This window comes from Toxotes jaculatrix, chromosome 12 (genome assembly GCF_017976425.1).
Source record: "Toxotes jaculatrix isolate fToxJac2 chromosome 12, fToxJac2.pri, whole genome shotgun sequence".
NCBI lineage: Eukaryota > Metazoa > Chordata > Actinopteri > Toxotidae > Toxotes > Toxotes jaculatrix.
Window position 1 is genome coordinate 13,409,824 of NC_054405.1, and position 18,424 is coordinate 13,428,247.

Sequence of the window (18,424 nt, forward strand, 5' to 3'; positions counted from 1 at the left end):
TCTGCGCTTCACACAGAACATAAGAGATCAGAGACTTAGGTTGGTGGCGCACACAAAACTAAATAAAAATTGGTTTCGATCGTTACAGTGAGCAAAGGCAGACCAGCTTGACTTTTATACGCTGTCACTGTCAGCTTCTCAGCAATTTAATGTGACTGATATGTTTCAGTGTATTTTCAGTTTACTTCAATAGCTTTGTGGTAGTTTTACTATAGCTTTATAATGTGCCATGTTGCATTTAGTTTGAAGTATACTATCTGTCTTACTGTGAAGTCCTGTATGTGTGAGCCAGTGCAGTCAGCCCGGTGCAAAGGTTCCTGTGTCTAGCACAACCTAACCCCTCTGCCTTCTTCTTGACAGAATATGAAGGTGGGATGTTGCATTTTTTTTTCTTTCCTGACCTGCTTTATGATTCTTTATAGTCAGCGAGGATCTAACGCAGTGCAGCAGTATGCCTCGGCTCCCTTCTGCTTTTTTTTCCAAAATGAAGAGGTCGGGTGTGGCAGGCAACTGCTGGCTGACCTGTTACAAGGATGCTTTTCGTGTCTTCATGTTCCACCTCTAAACCTATAGAGCTCTATTAGATAATAAATCCTCTGTGAAATGGTGTGATAGTCACTGAAGATTTGGTGGATAAGGAATGGTGTCGCTTCAGCCCTTTCATAAAACACTGCCATATAGAAGCTTAAATAGGCTCCTCGGGATTGGCTGAGCACTTACATGCAAAATATCTGTGCGCGGAGAAGTGGTGATGAGGGGATAAGCCCATAGAGCCCCTTTAGAGATAACTTCAGTTACTACATGTAATTTTTTTTTTTTTTTACATTAGGTGTAAAGCAGGTTTTATGTATATCTGATACATCTCAAACGCTGTCTGCATCAAGTAAACATACAGTATGTGTTCCATTTAGAAAAAAGCATCTGTGTGAGCAACTACCTGTAAGGGTTGCACCTATCAAGATGTTTTTTTCTTTCCTTGCCTTCCCTCTCCTCCCTTGAAATGTTTGTCTGTTTTTAGTTTAATTTCCCCTTTATATTTTAGTTTGAACTTTGACATCCGTATCTACCCCAGGATGTCTGTCACAAACTGCAGTCCAACATTGTGACAATGCTTTTGTTCTCCCGAACCTCTTTATGAACTTCCTCTTTTCGTATCCTTTTTCTGTTCTTTCCCTCAAGGTCTGGCGCACCTGATGTTAAACCGCCAAGGTATGGGGTCTATTGGTTTGCTTTTCCTTCCCAGCCACCTGATCACAACATTTCCCTTCCCCTGAAATCATTTTAGTTAACTGTGCTGCACTAATATTTCCTCTCCTCTTTTCTCATATACTTGCCTATTCGTTTTTGCTTCCTGTCATGTTATGCTCACTACTCACTCAATTTTTGTCCGTCAAACCCTTGTCCTGACCACTGACTGAGCTACTGGAACATCACCTTTGACCTCTGCAGTTTTTCGCCAAGGTAATGCATCTATGCTCATAGCATCTCTTCGGTTTGGTTTCATGATGTTTTCAAAGGAAATAAACAGGTGTCAGTAACAGAGCACGAAGGGATTTAACGTCAAAGATGTCTCTCACATCCACACAAAAAAAAGCGAACTATTTATTGACGTTTCCTGTTAAAAAAATGTATTGAGTATACACAAACATATTTATCTGGATTTTCTTTTCTTTTTTGTGTGCATTTTGGGGGCTGTTATATAAATAATAACAATACAGTTACAAAATAGTGCTGATTTCTCAAATGTGTGATCACTGGGTTGTTTACGACCATTAATCAGTGGGCTATAACATTCACTTCAAATGACTTCTACACTGCAGTCATGCTGATGTGTTTAATATCCATATAAGCACAGATTCAAGAAAAGAGATTTCAAACCACTGATGGAAGAAATATTTGCACATAGCAGAGTTTTGCCAGTGAACGATGAGGTACAGACACTACTGTGATGTTCAGTTCTTGTTAGAAAAAAAAAAAAATTGCCTTACAGATATCATTTTTCACACTGATTTTAACTCAGGTGCTGAAAAACATCTGAATTATAGTAAAGCTACACCTACAGAAAACGGGCATTTTGACTGCATAACATGGGCGGCAGTGACCTACATGAAGTCTGCTGTATTTATGCTTTGTGTTTTCTGCCACATGTTGTGAGACTGAGATAAAAGTCACCATCCTGTCTCCATGGCAATCGGTGTTGTCTCTAAACATAGAGAATTAGCTTTGATGACCCACTCACAGTATGATACGCTGCTGAAGTCCCCGTTTTCTTCATCACCGAGATGTTACTTTGACTATTATCTTGAGATAATACATTCTTGGATGAATTTTGACAAAATAAACATCTGTTTTTCTAGAAATGACATATTCCTTTGGTTATCTTTACAGCTCCTGTCCACAGAAAGTACATTCATTCATTAGTAGATGATGTTTTTATGTTCAGTAAGATGTCATTATATATACTCTGTCTGTGGATGTAAACTGAAATAGCTTTGTGTCTTTGAATTATGTTATTCCCACTCTATCGGAACACAAATCTGTGAAGATGAACAAAGAGTGTGTGGCAGCACCCTGGGTGTTCTCATGTACATTTTCTGGTGTAGAACTGATTAACACCAATATTGAGGTCATTTACAGCAGATGAAAAGGCGTAGGCAAATACTTCCCAGTATGATTACACCAGTTTTTCACCTACTATAAATGGTGCAGCTTGCGGCTGTACGTGTGTGATAAACTCGTTTGTCTTCGGAAAAAGTAATCAGTCTTTCTGAGGCCAAAAGATAATGTTTGACTTAAGCTTCTATTTTATATACTGTGTCCTACTACTGCCTCAACTGTACAATGGTTAACATTGCCTGCTGTATTAGAAGAACACTGCTCCATCAAATATTTAGTAAGTTATACAGTAAGTGTGTCCTAAAGGCCAACCACAATGTTATTTGTAGCAAAATGAGGCGTAAATTTAATTGCTCCATTTCATGCATCAATAATAAGAAGATGTTAGTAATTGATTGTGGAATGTAGGTTTACAGAAATTACCCTCCAAGCAATACTCAGACATAGCATATCTTTAGTGATGAAGTGCTGTACATCTGACTTCATGGCATACACATGAGGCATCAAAGTTTTATTCAGCCATTTAATGTTATAACAAACATTTATAATGAACTTTGACAATGTTCCAGCTTCAGCCTGAGGGGAAGCTCAAGAGAGTGTTCTGATTTGATCTGTATTTATTTGGCCACAAATAATCTCAGATCAAATATGCAACACAGTTTTCCCTCTCTGGGAAGAGTCTCACAGTTTATAAATGAATTAAAAGCTTTTCGCAGACTTCAGAAAAATTTAGGAGTGGCTGCTTGTCTGTGTGCTTCAGTCCCAGAACTCGTTGCTTGTGTGCACTGAGACATACAGATATACTGTAAATAGTGAGATTATTCAGAAACAGGTGTAGCTTGTTGACCACCGAGAGTGCTTATGTACATCCCTGCCTCCAGACCAGAGGGGTAATGCCACATGCCCACACTGCCTGACTTAGGTTTGGGTACAAGGGGCCCACAAGCAACTCTCCCACCCCTGAGCAGGAGGCAAATTCAGCAACTGCCATCTGTGCCCAGGGTTTCTGGACCACTTTGAAATTAATCAGCTGTAAAGCTTAATATTAATGAGCAATCCACATGTTGGCCGTTTTTCATGTGGTATGGCCACTGCAGCATAGTGTAACTGTAACAGAGGTTGGAACAGGTGGGCTAACAGGAAGAAGTAGCAAACAATGTCTTCCCACCTGATGGCAAAACACTTTCTCTCTACAGTCTTTGGTGTGCCTCGTACTGTGACATTTATCAGCTAATGTATAGCGCTGGCTCTCTACCTGTACAAATAATCCTTTTTGGACATGGACATGGGGGCAACAGTTGTCCGATGTTCAAGTGGCACCCAAGATGCTTTAGCTCCCCCCCAACATTTTATAACTGTGCACTTCACTGAATTGTCCATCCTATAAGAACCTTTATATTTTTGTGTATGCTGAATTTAGAGGGGCCATGAGGTGCAAGCAGATAAGAGATTTGATGATGTATAGTAAGGCAGAGACAAGACAATAAAAAGAGAAGCAGGAGAGACGTGTAGAGAGTGTAGTTAGTGCTGCCATCATATTCTGCTGAGCCTTCCTTTTCTGCCCATGTGAGCATGCATTTGCATAGAGAGATGGCACAATGATCTTAAAGCTGAAGCCAAGGTAGAAGTTTGATGGCTCTTCCCCTCTCCCGACACACACACACACACACACATAGTCTGCTGCAGCATGCATAAAGTGCTTAACTGCTCCAGCAGCATCTCTCAGCTGGTGTACTAACTGCAGCCGGTGTCTCTGACGGCATTTCCTTGAAGTTAGTGCCAAACTCTGTCTGGTGTCAGAGCAAACACAGTCAGTATTGCCTTTTTCTTGAGCTGGTAAACATTGTTGCTGCAGACAATGGGCGACCTCCAAGGTAAAAGGAGGAAAGCAGAGATATGGCCTGCTGACTTTCTAGCCATGCACACATTTCCTCTGATCCCTCAAAGACCTTTAAGAGGACTTCGAGGTCATCTGCTAGTGGCATTTTCCATATAGAAAGCTGGGAATGACAGAGATATCCCACAGGATCTGCACAAGTTTCTATGCAAATCATTCAACATGTCATGCTCTTATGATCCTTTCTTAGATATTAGGTTGAATGGTAGCAGTGCCTTCGGGGTTATCAACTTGACACGTAAGCACTCGTGTTTTGATAACAAGGCATTCTGGTGTCCCATAATCATTTTTCTCAACCACTGTATGTTACCTTCAGTGCTCATTGTATTGACTCTGCACCTGCTCTTAGGTATATCTTTCTCCTTCATCAGTGAAATGTGGAACACATTTAGACTCAACAACAATAGCTTAACAAGTTGCTGTGTACTCAAAAGTTGTGTAACTACACTGCTCAAACAATAGAGACTAATAGGAGCACTGATCCTGCTGGCTTAAATTGGCCCCGGAGTTCAGAAGCCGACATTTACTGTACAAACAAACACCGGCTTAAGAGACAGCTTATCCCTCTAGCTTGAAACAGCTTGCTCAGTAGCTCAGAGGCTGCATCGTATAAACAAGCAAAGGAAGGGGTGTCTATGCTGACTTGAAACAGCCCACTCATGAGTTCAAGAACTGTGTTATACAATAGTTAACATTATTCCCGTGGTTCAATGTAAAATGATAGTTTAATGTCAAAAAGCTACCGCACCGGAATTGTGAATTTTACTGCGGATTTCAATATTGTGAAGATTAAGAGTGGGTGTCAGGATGTGTTCATGTACTGTATGCGTGTGCAAGGACTTAGTGAATTATGAAACTAAATAAAGTACAGTGTGTTTTATCATTCAGAGGCAGAGGCAAATCCCACAGGTTGGCAACCTCGCAATACAACACTGAACTCAAAGCTGGATGACTTTTTGCCACTGTGGTGTCAAGTTCGGTTTTCAACAGTTTGCTGCTTTTTCCACCGAGGTTGTTGCACGTCTTCACAATCTTAAGATTTCTAACTTGCTCCTAAATAGTTTTTAGCGAGCAAGGTTTTTCTCTGTCTATCTATCTATCTGTCTCTGTCTGTCTGTCTGTCTACAAGGTATTACTTTATTTTGTATATGGTGCAATCATTAGATCAATAGAAGCATCACTGTTTAATGAATGATTTTGTATTATGTTCAAAGATGTTTGACACCAAAGGTACATTGAGGGGGTTTTTAGTACAGGATGTGAAAAGTTATGTTGCCAGGGTGGGATCCAAAGAAACAATGAAGTGCACAAAAACCAACATCTTTCTTCTTCTCTGGTTAAACCTGGAAACTGCTTTTATTGCAGCAACTGGGGAAAAGTGTTTGAGCCATCAGATTTTACAGCCCATTTAACATACTCACTGGTATTTTATTTAGTTTGTGGGGGTGAATTAGATCTTCTGTGAAGCCTGACACATTTATGTTGGTATTTTTGAAATGTCACTCTTGAAAAAAAAGGATAAGGCTGACATTATTTTATACTTGTATACTTATTGTTAACAAATGAAAAGACCAAACCAACCAATGTGTCAACCCAGCTCAGTACTTTTTTTTTTTCACATTTAGGACACCAAGTCCATCTTTCCTACTCAAGACGTAATCTTTAAAAAGATGCCAGGAGTTTATATTTTTATTTTTCTAAAAAGGCCAAATAATTTCTTGGCACTTTAGTTTTTAGCAAACTTTACTCAGATTTGAGAAAATAATGCATTTCTATTTTCAGCTGCAGATTGGGTGCTCTACTGACTATTTACAACAATAGCACATGTGTGCCCAACCGTCGTAATTAAGGAATAAATACTGTGACTCAGCAATGTGTGTTATTGAGGTCCATGGGACAGAGGAATAAGCTACATTAGGCTTTGGCTTCACAGAAAACACATTAGTAGGATCAGTTTTTTGCTGGTCTTGGTCTTTTCATTTGATTTATTGACAATAAGAAAAATGTACAATAGAATATCACCAGTCATACGCTTCAACACACAAACACCGCACAGAATCGTGATCTCCCATTGACAGTACATTCATCTTAAGAATGTACAGTGGTTTTGTGGCATGTATGAATATCTCCACAAATAAGTATATTGTCTGTCCAAGATGGTATTGGTGATAGTGAAATAATTGTCGAATAATACGGTACTGTTGATTTTCTGCTCATTTTAGTTCTTCAACTCATTAAAGCCCTACTCTAGTAGTGAATGTTCTGTGCAGTAGATAAGTCAAACATAAGCAGGATGACTGTGAGAATAATCTAAGATGTTTCTCCTCCCCTCTTAGGGCAGGAGGAATCAGTGGCCACATTCAAAGGCAATGAGTTCTTCAGCTACAACCTGTCCCAGACACCCATTCAGAGCAGCCTGGATGAGATCACGCTGTCCTTCCGTACCCTGCAGAGGAACGGCCTGCTGCTTCACACAGGGAAGTCGGCGGACTATGTCAACCTGTCCCTGAGGAACGGAGCCCTGTGGTTGGTCATCAACCTGGGCTCTGGTGCTTTCGAGGCCTTGGTGGAACCTGCCAGTGGGAAGTTTAATGACAACGTTTGGCATGATGTTCGGGTGACACGCAACCTCCGCCAGGTGTGTATACATTCACTGCCTGTGACTTCCATGCTCGCTGCTCACAGAAATAAGAAATTCACACTTTTTGGGGGAAAAAAAAGTTTGTAGATTTTAGCGATCCTGTAGCCATTTCTGTTATTATGCCAGCAGCTGGCACAAAGGCTCTAAAATGATGTATGTCATAGAGAAATCAATCACAGTATACAGCATAGATACAGATATAGGTAAAACCAGTCCCATTTGTTATTATAGTCCACTATCAGTGTAAACACTAACATGGACTGTGTTGGTTTCTGTTGAATGTTTAATATTTCTGCTCTGCTGGACTCCCTGTCTCCCATTTTCCACGTTCTGATAGATATTACAAGCTCATATCAGGTCATTGCCCTCTTTCTCATGAAATAGATTGCTTTGGTGGAGTTCTTTTATAATCAGCAACTTGCTTTTTTTTCTGCACCCGCAAGATTGCTGTAAAGGTCTTTTTACCTGAAAGAAAAGACTCAACTCACACAGCAATATCCATAATTTTCATGTATTCTGCATTAGCAATGAAATCTCAGGAGCTTGTGCATTTTTCTATTTTTACACAACGATAATTATCAGACAGATTTTCAGATATTTTTTACAAACTCAACGTACACAACAGGCTAAAACCAATTTTTTGTGGTTGTAAGCAGTGGTGCAAGATTGCGTCAGTATCAGTGAGGTCATGCAAAGAAAAAAGTATAGTATAATGAATACAACCATGTATGTCAGGCATTGTACTGCTGTACCTACTGTACGCCAGCCAAGTACAGCACGGCCCTAAGGTTTTATATTCATTAACATTGTCTACTGGACAGTATACAGCTCTGAATTCCCAGACTAATTCACTTCCAGGATGTGTCTGTTACATTAAATGTTGACCCTGCTGGGACTCTGCAGTCATTCTACATTTAGTCCCATCATACAGTACCTTAAAGCTCCACAAATCACTGCTTTTTTTATATTAACACTGAATTAATGACTTTGTTACAGTGACAAACCCACAGACAATTACCCATTTCTGCAGGTCTATGGAGTGTTTTAGCTTGCAAATTTGCTGCACGGTCCAACACTCTCATCAGTCCTGTTTCCAGTAACAGCGACTGGCAGTGAGCAGCAAATGAGTTTTGATGCGCGGACCTCACTACCTGCCCAGCACCAAACTGCCGACAGACAAAGTTCACGCTACCTGGTGAAGAAAGCTAAGGACTCAAACTGAATTTATCTTTTCTTTTATTTGGAAGCTGAACAAGTTCAGAACACAACGCTGACATATCATCACCTGTTACGTTGATTTGGTAACGTGTTCGCAAACACATCTAACAGCTACGGAGGAACATTATCATTTATTTGGACTTGTGTTTGTGGCCACCTGGTGAATATTCACTCTCCTGAGGGAAATATCTGTTTCTTTAGCAGCTCTGCTCCACTATGTTCACCAGTTAATCACTGACTGCGTCTGTATGTCACTCAGTGCTGAGCGGGTTGTGTACAGTGGGGTTTCAACAACATTTTGGCTGCTAATATCCAGCAAAATGTGCAGTTACTCTAAGTCAGTGTTCTCAAAATCACACATGTGCACACATGCACATTTTTTAGAATTGCTTTTTGTGCTTCAGACTGCCAGCACAGTTGACACATATTGGGAGGTGTGTGTGATATTTTGATGCCTGCAATGTGCATCAATTCAAGTAGAACCCATCTGAGCTGAGGTGCAATGTAATACTCTTACAACTGCATTTAAAAAAAAAGGCTTCTGATCACTTACTGTAGTAAATTTACCTGAAACAAACTAGATCTAAGTAAAGTCCACAATGAGCTTTCACTATGTGCAATGCATTTAAATGTTTGATTTCTTTGCAAAAGTAGGGCTCCTTTTGTATCTAACTCTCTCATCATCACCAATATATTCTGAACTTGTCACATTAACCTGCACATAAACTTGCATCTTCCTCCACATCTATTTCCTTACCCCGGCTTCCAGAGGAGCGGCAATCCAATGCTTACAACCTCACTTATGCTTTCAGCCATGCATTTGATCCCTGTGTAAATTGCTTTCCCCTTAGATAAGTTACCTCCCTGACATGTAGATAGGGGGAACTGTAACTCCCAAGAGAGTTCTGGTGGAAACATTTTATTAGATCTGGTGGTGCTTTTCAGGCTAGAATTCCTCCTATTACTATCTCCCTCTCCATGTGTCTTTTCTTGTACTGTAGTGGGCAAACTGATGTGCTCATTCTCTCTTCCTTTCTGACCTTTATTAATGATGCATCCACCTATTTATGGACCTGTACAGTGCATACAACACACCAACAAGTAAACACATTATCCATTGTTCCCTCTAAACACTGCACAACAGTCTCACTGTAACGCTTGAGCTCCACTAACAGTCAGTATATGTTACCCTTTAATCAGCTCAGTTTAGCACTGGCTGTGTAGAAATCCTGAAGAAATTGTGATGAAAGGTCAGTCTTAAAGTGTACCAGCCAGGACTGTAGGCTGAACATTACCCTAATGTGCACTTCTAATAATGATGCTTGTGCCTAATTCAATAATTACTTCTGAACACATCCATCCCTCACTTCTGATTTTCAAATGCCACGAAATTAACTGTCTGAAGCGCCAGGATATTGTGTAATACCCACTATTAGACATTGGTCATTCTTTTCTGGACATTGTGGAGTGAAAGAGAAAGCAGCATCAATCAGTTTCTAGACACTTTTATTTTCTTTTTAAAGCGTCCTGAAGTGCAGTATCATCAACCCACATCCAAGCCATGCCATTGTCCGATGTCCAAGCCAAAGACACTCAAGTCTTCACCACTAGATATACAGAAATCAATATCTGCCAGTACCAGAGAATGGTGAGACAGAACCTCATTTTAGAGATCTGACACGTAAAGATACCATGTCAGGTCATTCTTTTGTCTCTTATCCTCTCGCTTTCAACAAACCAATGATTTTTCACGGAACAGACACAGCAGATTTGACAAAGTTAAGCCATTCTCCAGATAAATTTTAAAGACTTGGGCTTTTAACACTCATATTGCTTGATCATGAGTCCCACATTTTAAATTACTTTTTTGTGTCCTTACTAAGATCTGACTAGGTGATAAGGACCAATCTACATGAGATCATATCATTTTACTGTTCTTATCTAAGTTGAGGTCTGTTGGGCGTGGTGGTGGTGATGGTGGTTGTGTAGTTGTTACATATACTTATGTGCAATAATGTAGCTCACCGTCGCCTTCATCGCTGTCATCCTCCTCTTTTAATGGAAATCATCCCATTTTTATCCATAATGAATATTATTCCATAAACATGTTATATTGCAAGTTATCATTTTTCCTAATCAAAATGAAAAGTGGTCCATTTACTCAAATTAAAGGTGTACACAAAAAAAAAGAAAAAGATGTATAGTGAAGGTGTAGGGGCTGTTTACTTGCGAATTAAGGAAGCACTTCCCTCTCCCTTACATATGAATTGGTCAGTGATATTTTACAAAGTACTGGCCTGATTTTGCCAAAGAATTTTGTCAAGGACATTTTTCCACTCAAGTCCTGCTTTTCTAAAATGATTGTGAATGGCCTGAGTCCAAGTAACTGAATCTTCAAACAAGCATGTCCTGTTGAAGCTGTCATTTTTTCAGTTTTGACCTAAAATGCAATTTATCACATCATCACAATTTACAAAAGAACCTTGAGCTTTTCATAGTAGCTTTTCTTGAAAATCTGAGTTTTCTACCTGCAAAGGAAAAATCATAATTGTTTTCACTTATTATTCCAAACTGGGAGCTGTTATATTTGTGCAGCAATACATGCTAACTGTAGGCTTATTGTCATGGCAACAAGCATATCTTTTTTTTTTCCTATACAGCCCATTTCAGTCATTCTTTTCCATTGTCTCTGTGTACTGATGAGACTGATGCAAGAATAATCTTATTTTGTTGCTGCCAATATACAAGTGATGTAGATTACCATTTTGATATCTTTAATTTCAAATTAATTGAGTATACTGTGGAATTCACATTGCATTGGAGCCAAAATATCATTGGAAGGAATATTTATGGTATACTGACTTCACTGCAATCCTACTAATATATCAGAAACAGGGATCAGGAGAGATTAGTGAACCCTTCAAAGCTGTTCTTGTAATTGCCTTCAAGATCCAACATTAAGGCAAGCTCAACTAGAATCAAGAGATGAAGCATGAAATAATTAGGCCAGTTTTTTCTGTCTGACTTAAAATCTGTCCATGTCTTGTCATTTATTTTCCTCACACTCCCTGCTTGGATCCTCAAGGTGACGATCTTGGTGGATGGGATTCTCACCACCACCGGCTACACGCAGGAGGACTACACCATGCTGGGTTCTGATGATCTCTTCTACATAGGGGGCAGCCTAAACACAGCTGACCTGCCAGGCTCCCCGGTCAGCAACAACTTCATGGGCTGTCTGAAAGATGTGAGTACAGCTTGACCTCGGTCTCAGCAGAAGACTGGAAATACTATCCTACCCTCCTTAGGTAGCACTAACCCTTCCTATATGCAGGGCAATTTCTCTGTATAGAAAATCACCCCTCACGTTTATATTGATTCTCCTGTTGTAGGGTGTTTGAAGGAGAAACTTTCAGCTGAGAGGCTGCACTGTGCAGAGCATATGCATTTATAGATTGGGAATCCCTTTGAGAACGTAGCACCGATTATATGTAAGAAACAGATTCATCGTCTCATGTTTATTCCTGAAACACAGCCTGAACTCAGTTTCCATCACAACTTACACAGTTTTGAAGCATTTTAACTCTGGTCTGTACCTGTCACATTGATTATCTTGAGCAAGCTGGTGAAGATCATGTACTTAGCATTAAAGTTAGTATAGGCAAAGCATTGAATTATGGGTTAATGCCCAATTGCACCCTGGTCTCACAAATTTTTAATGAAGTGAGCAATCTCATAAAAAGCAAATGATGTGCTATGTGCATTAAAAGTAATAAAAATTCTTTCCCTTACCAAGGAAGGATTAGGAGGAGACATGGCTAGAACAGTCAGTAGTTTGATGTTTTAGTGATGTGTAAAGGAATAGTAATAGGGTGGTATATGGGTGTATACAAATTTTCTTGGGGTCAATACACAACTCAGAAAAATGAGTTTTCTCCTCTCAGAGACACTTGCGTCAAAGGATATAAGACCATTTATTCCATAAATGCTTATAAACTGTTATTAGGCTCTGCTCTTGATCCCCATTAAATCCAGCTGCATGGGATTCAGCTGGGAGTACAAAGCACCAAGGACAGAATAGACACATCACTTAGAAATGGGATACACAAAATACACAAGGCAAATAGAGTGGAAATAACCAGACTAAGCTAGTAACAGCATAGGCAGTTTGCAGCAGAGCAGCATTGTCATTATGTGTGAGAGAGAGAACTTGATGGATTATAAAGACTGTCATACTGTCTTGTTAAAAGTCAATTGATGACTTATTTGAGTATTGTTGGAACGGTGTGCTAACATAAGAAGATTTCTTTTTCAGTTTCAAATTTTATTTTATTGGGGCCCAAACATAAAAGCAGTTTCACTTGCCAAGTTTTAACTGTAAAGCATCCAGTTTGTGGAGTCACGGAATAGATTTATAGAGGAGAATCGAAATCTTCAGACAGCTGTATTTTTATGCACAACAAGTAATCTGTGTTTCATCATCAGGTTAAAATTTCACTTTGACCAATGCTGTGGTTTATGGCCAAATAACTGCAAAAATAATATGCTAACAGGATAAGCTGAGATGAAGTACGTGGCAAATATTACCTGCTAAACATGAACAAGTTAGCTTTGCCATTGTGAGCAACTTAGCATGTTTCATGTTAGCATTGTGCTCAAAACATCACTATGCTTAAGTAGAGTCTCAGTAGTCAATAGTCCTCACAGTCTGCAGCTATGTAATTTTGTCCATTAACTCTCCAACGCAGATACATTTAAAATTAATGTGTATTTGATATGATATAGGCAGTATTTTTAATAAAGTACATAAAATCAACATTTGACAGTGCCTAAACATTTGCAGAATGATTTTTAAATGGAGTCTGCATAATTACTGCAGTGTGAATACATAGAAATGAAAATGAGATGTTATTTATGGGCAGGTTATTGTCCCAGCAATGCTGCCAATGCTGCAACCTCCGCTTTGTGGGTGGTATGGTTGCTGGTGGTGTTTAGACCTACTACTACCGTGCGTAAGGGAAGGCAAGTTTATTTATACAGCACTATTCAGACACAAGGCAATTCAAGGTGTTTGACAGAGGCATAGAAATAGATTGAATTACATTCAAAGACAATAAAGACAGAAACAGAGGCAAAAGTAAGCAATTAGACAGTTAAACAAATAGTCAAATATTAAATTGTAACTCCATATTTAATTTATTGGAAAGCTGCAGCAAACAATAATGTTTGAGCCCTGATTTAAATGAAATTTAAGCAGGCCTCAGATATTCATGAAGCCTGTTCCACAGGTGAAGAGCAAAAAAACAAAAGCTGCTTCACCTTTCTTGATTTTGATTCTTGGAATACTGAGTAAACCTGTCAAAGGTGACTTCAGTGGTCTGGATGTTTCGTAACTTACAAGTAAATCTGAGATTTGCTCAAGTGTTTTCAAGGCAAGTAATAGGATTTTAAAATCTATCCTTTGACACACAAAAAGCCAGTGCAGTGATTTATGGACCTGTGTAATGTGCTCCACTTTCTTGGTGTTAGTGAGGAGTCTGGCAGCAGCATTGTGGATGAGCTGTAGCTGTCTGGTTGATTTTTTACTAAGACCTGTGAAGACACCATTACAATAGTCTAGCCTGCTGAAAATAAATGCATGAACATTTTTTTTTCTGTATCTTGTATAGACAAAAATCCTTTGATTCTTGCTAGGTTTTTATGGTGGTAGTAGGCGGATTTTGTAATTGTCTTTATGTGGCTGTTGAAATTTAAGTCGGAATCCGCAACTATGCCAAGATTTATGGCTTGATTTGTAGATTAAAGTGTCATGGATTCAGGGTGAACACTGACTTTTGATCTTTCTTCTTTGAGGCCAAAAGTAATTATTTCAGGCTTGTTTCTGTTTCAGTTGTAGAAATTTCTGGCACAACAACTTATTGATTTGTTCAATGCACTTATTCAGCTAATGTTTAAGGAGCTGCAGTCATGTGGTGACACGGTTATGTAGAGCTGTGTGTCATCTGCATAAATATGGTAAGAGATGTTATAATATGCCATAAGTGTCACTGCTCAGTTGAGTACAGTTCAGAACTTTAACAAGTGCAGTCTCAGTGCTGTGGTGTGGTGGACATCCAGACTGGATAGCACTGAAGAAACTATGTTGCATTAAGAATGCATTAAGTTGCTGAAAAACAACCTTTCCAATAATCTTTCCTTAAAAAGCTAGGTTTGATATGGGCCTGTCATTATTCATTTCTGAGGCATCCAGATTAGATTTTTTTAAAAGAGACTTCAGGGCCCCCGGAGAAAGGCCTGACTGAAGAGAACTACTGACTATCTGTAGAATATCTGATGCTATGCAGTTAAAAACATCTTTAAAGAAGCTTCTAGTCAAAGTATCAAAGCTGCAGGTGGTATCCCTAAGGTGTTGAACAATTTCAATTTCTCAAAGCTGCATAATCTGTGGGGTGAAAATGCACCAACCGACTAGTCTTATGTAGAGCCACAGGTGATATAGCCATTTTGCCTGAGATGGCGTTACAGACTGCTTGTCTTATCCTCAGAATTTTGACTTGGTGGATAACACTTCAGGAGGGACTGTTGCTGAGGGGTTTGGCAGTCTGTCAACAAAAGTGAATAAGGTGTGTGCATTATTGTTATTCTAATGAATAATCTCAAAGAAAAAGGACTCCCTTGTCCTTTTTAGGTCCAAGGTATAGATGAGAAGTCTCTCTTTAAAGATGTCATAATGAACCTGGTGTTTGGTTTTTCGCCTCCTGTGTTCCTCCTGTCTGCACTCTCTTGTTTGAGCTTTTACCAGTGTGGCATTCCTCTGTGGTGCTTTTTTCTTACCAGGGACAACTTTTATCTTCATGGGGGCAATGGCATCAATGACATTCATAACTTTAGAACTGAAACGCAACATATTCGAAAGAACCACACTTTCCATATGACAACTGCATACACTGGTAAATACTGTTAAATAAAGCAGCAACTACACCTCCTTTCCCAAGTACTCTAGCCTCACTGTTAAAATGGAAGTTTGGGGGAGCTTATTTGATATTTGCTGTACTATTGTTTTCATTTAACCAAGCGTCAGTTAAAATCATAAAATTGCATTTTTCTTGACAATAAAATAATGAATTAATAGTGACTGGCGAGCCAGACACCTAATATTTAATTAAAGAAGTTTAGTGTACAGAAGGCATTGTCTGGCACACAACTGGAGTCTGATTAGATCAAGTAGCCATGGTAATTGAGTACACTTTGTTCACCCTGCTGCGGTGTGTTTGATTATGTCTTCGGCTGTTTAAGATCACAGGTGTGTTTAAGGAAGTGGCATGGGGTCTGTCTCATCTCTTGTAGACACCTGAGTGATGATATCTGTCACTGTGTCAATAGTTCATCAGTATGACTGAGCTTCAATGTGCTTTGACTAACTCCTTGTGTGGTGGAGGGTGGGCGGTCCTTGAGGCTCTTCTTAAGTGGGACAGAGACATCCTCTGAATACCTTTGTATGATGTGGAGCAGAGGGTCAGGTAAAGGGGGAACGATACAGCCTGTCTACCTCTGCTTGCTGTCCTTCGAGCTTAATCCGCATTCTTGTTTGGGTGTGGCATCCCAAGAGCATAATGATGTTTGGATGAACCCCATCAGGTTTAAAGCATTCTTTACAGTTTCAAAAGATACTGAAATTGTCAATAAGCTTCATCCCGTGGGTGAGGCATGCCGATGTCAGCCATGTATTCAGGCCAAGAAGTCTGCTAAAAGATTTGAGTCCTTTCCCCAGAGTTGGAATGGAGCCTGAGATGAATTCATACTGCAACTGACAATCGCTCAGCTTCTTCAGTAACAACGAAAGGTCTTTTTTCAGGATCTCAGAGCCAGTTTTCCTTTGTAGAATGTAGTGCGTGGATAATAATCCTCATATTACTTGGATGTGTCAAGAGGATAACTGGCAACAGCCCCGTTAGCTCCCCAACAGATGTGTCAGCCATAGTTAGATTTACAGTGTCTGTCATTTTTACATGCTTAGAGTCCCCAGATCAAAATAGTGTCTGACTTATCAGGTGTGGAGTTAGCAATGTTTCTTCTGTCCTCTTCTGGCCTAGAAGAAGTTTTGGGACTGTTTCTTGGGCTTTATTTAGCCTTAATACTTGGTGGTGTGATTAACTTCCCTAGGTAGTTGGTGGTCGTAGTTAGTGTGGTCACACAGTTTCTTCAGAGCGAGTGGATCGTTCCTGTTTTGCAGTGAGAGTTCAAGTGTTGGAGTGAGCGTTCGTGCTCTCTTATTTGCTTTCTTGCTGGGTTTGCCTCTGTCCCAGCTGGAGCTGATGCTTTTGGCCTAGTGTTGGTGCTGTGCCAGCAAGAAGCGTCATTAGGGAAGGCTGGTTTGGGAGCCTCCGCAGCTAATCCAGTGACATTAGGACACATCCAGGGGAGCGTGTCAGCCAAGTCCATGATGGGATGCTCCACATTTGATGTAATCCCATGTAAAAAAAAAAAAAAACTGTTTGTTAGCATTTAGTGGTTATTTCCTATGCCCTGACAGTAAACCTTTGTTTCATTCTGCAATTCAACTTAAGATGTTATTTGGAAGAATCTTTAGGAAACAAAGAAATGCAAATGTTTTAGAAATGTGCAAAGTGTATATACCAAGCGGAGAGATGAGAAAAACACGTCTGTGCTGTAGCACAACCTGAAGTGTGGCCGGAAGTAGTCACACAGATGTGCTGTGGGCATGCAGGGAGAGTAGGATGGGATACAGAGTCACGATGATGGGATGGCAAACCTTAAAAAGTCCTGGTAATGAGGGTGAGCAGCGGCAAAGGCAGTGTTGATCAGATGGGATCAGCTCGCCAGAAAATCCAGGAGCCAGGTTCAAAGATGGGTCAGTCCAGGCCAGAGCCCTGAGTTTGGTGATGAAGTAGAGGAGCAAAACTCTCACGCACGCACATTCATCCTGGGAAAGAAAAGTGAGAAGTGCCTAAAATATTTATTGTATAAGCAGAGGATCTATTTAGGGGGATATCTGTCTTATTGAATGTAGAGAGTTTGGGCCATGACTAATCTCTCTAGACGTTACATGATAATAGATGTGAGTGCAGCTGGGTGAAGGCCATCAGGTTCATCAGGTACAGGAAAAATAATGGCCACTTTCAGACGAATGTCACGACTACAACAACTAGCAGGGAGAGATGAAATTGTCTTTGAAGTCACCGGCTTATTGGTCTGCAGTGTGTGCGCCCGCAGGACACCCCACACCACATCATTAGGTTCGTCTACTTTAATGGTTCAAAGATCGTACCCAATTTGGTTATGAAGAATGTTTTCACACAGCTGTTAGCAGCAGTGAAGGTCCTCATTCTCTGACTGCTGTTATTCTTCACTACTTGACCAGAAAATGCACGAGGACTTTGTCAGTCGACATTGGAAGAGCTTTATTCTTGTGTTTTGGGATACTCTGTAATCCTTGTCACATAAAACAAGCAACTGAATTAGTGAAATAGGATTCCACTTCCTGTATTGTCCTTTGGCTTATGTAATAATCTTGCAGAGGTCACAGCTTGCATTTTTGTAGCAATCTATGCATTTTTCGTTAGACACAGTGTTCCTAGGTGTAAACAATGCCTGTACATAATTGCATGCACCGGTCCCTCTTTACTAAAGTGACCGTCTTCCCATTTTAAAATTGCCTGTTACACTCATTTCTCGATGGTCAGTTTCACCATCTGATTTCACTGCTTAATTAGTCACACTGAGGCAGTGTGAAGTGTGATATTGGCTCAAATTGCCTCTCAGCTCCGCTGTTAGTCCTCTGTGCAGTGTGGTGTGTCACCTCAGGCAGTGACTGGTCACAGAATGATGTGGCAGATAACAGTGGGCTCGGGGTGACTTACCACTGATAGAAAATGAGACAAGGATTGTTGTCTCCTGCTGTGCATATTGATGAACCCAGAATGAAAAAAGAAAATAATACAACAACAGCAGAGAAAAGCCCACACAGGCATTTTATTGAAGTATGCTTTTAGTTAAACAGGGTATTGTATATCTTGTATCTAGTGTATACT

General features: G+C 40.0%; 1 protein-coding gene across 1 annotated transcript in view; it reads left to right on the plus strand.

Moving 5' to 3' along the window:
- nrxn2a (neurexin 2a) overlaps positions 1 to 18,424 on the plus strand; it is a 96,738-nt gene that overhangs the window by 6,668 nt on the left and 71,646 nt on the right. The window contains exons 3-6 of the mRNA XM_041051746.1: positions 1,180 to 1,209; positions 1,450 to 1,461; positions 6,850 to 7,151; positions 11,458 to 11,619. Coding sequence (XP_040907680.1) covers positions 1,180 to 1,209; positions 1,450 to 1,461; positions 6,850 to 7,151; positions 11,458 to 11,619 — 506 coding nt within the window. The remainder of the gene's footprint in view (positions 1 to 1,179; positions 1,210 to 1,449; positions 1,462 to 6,849; positions 7,152 to 11,457; positions 11,620 to 18,424) is intronic.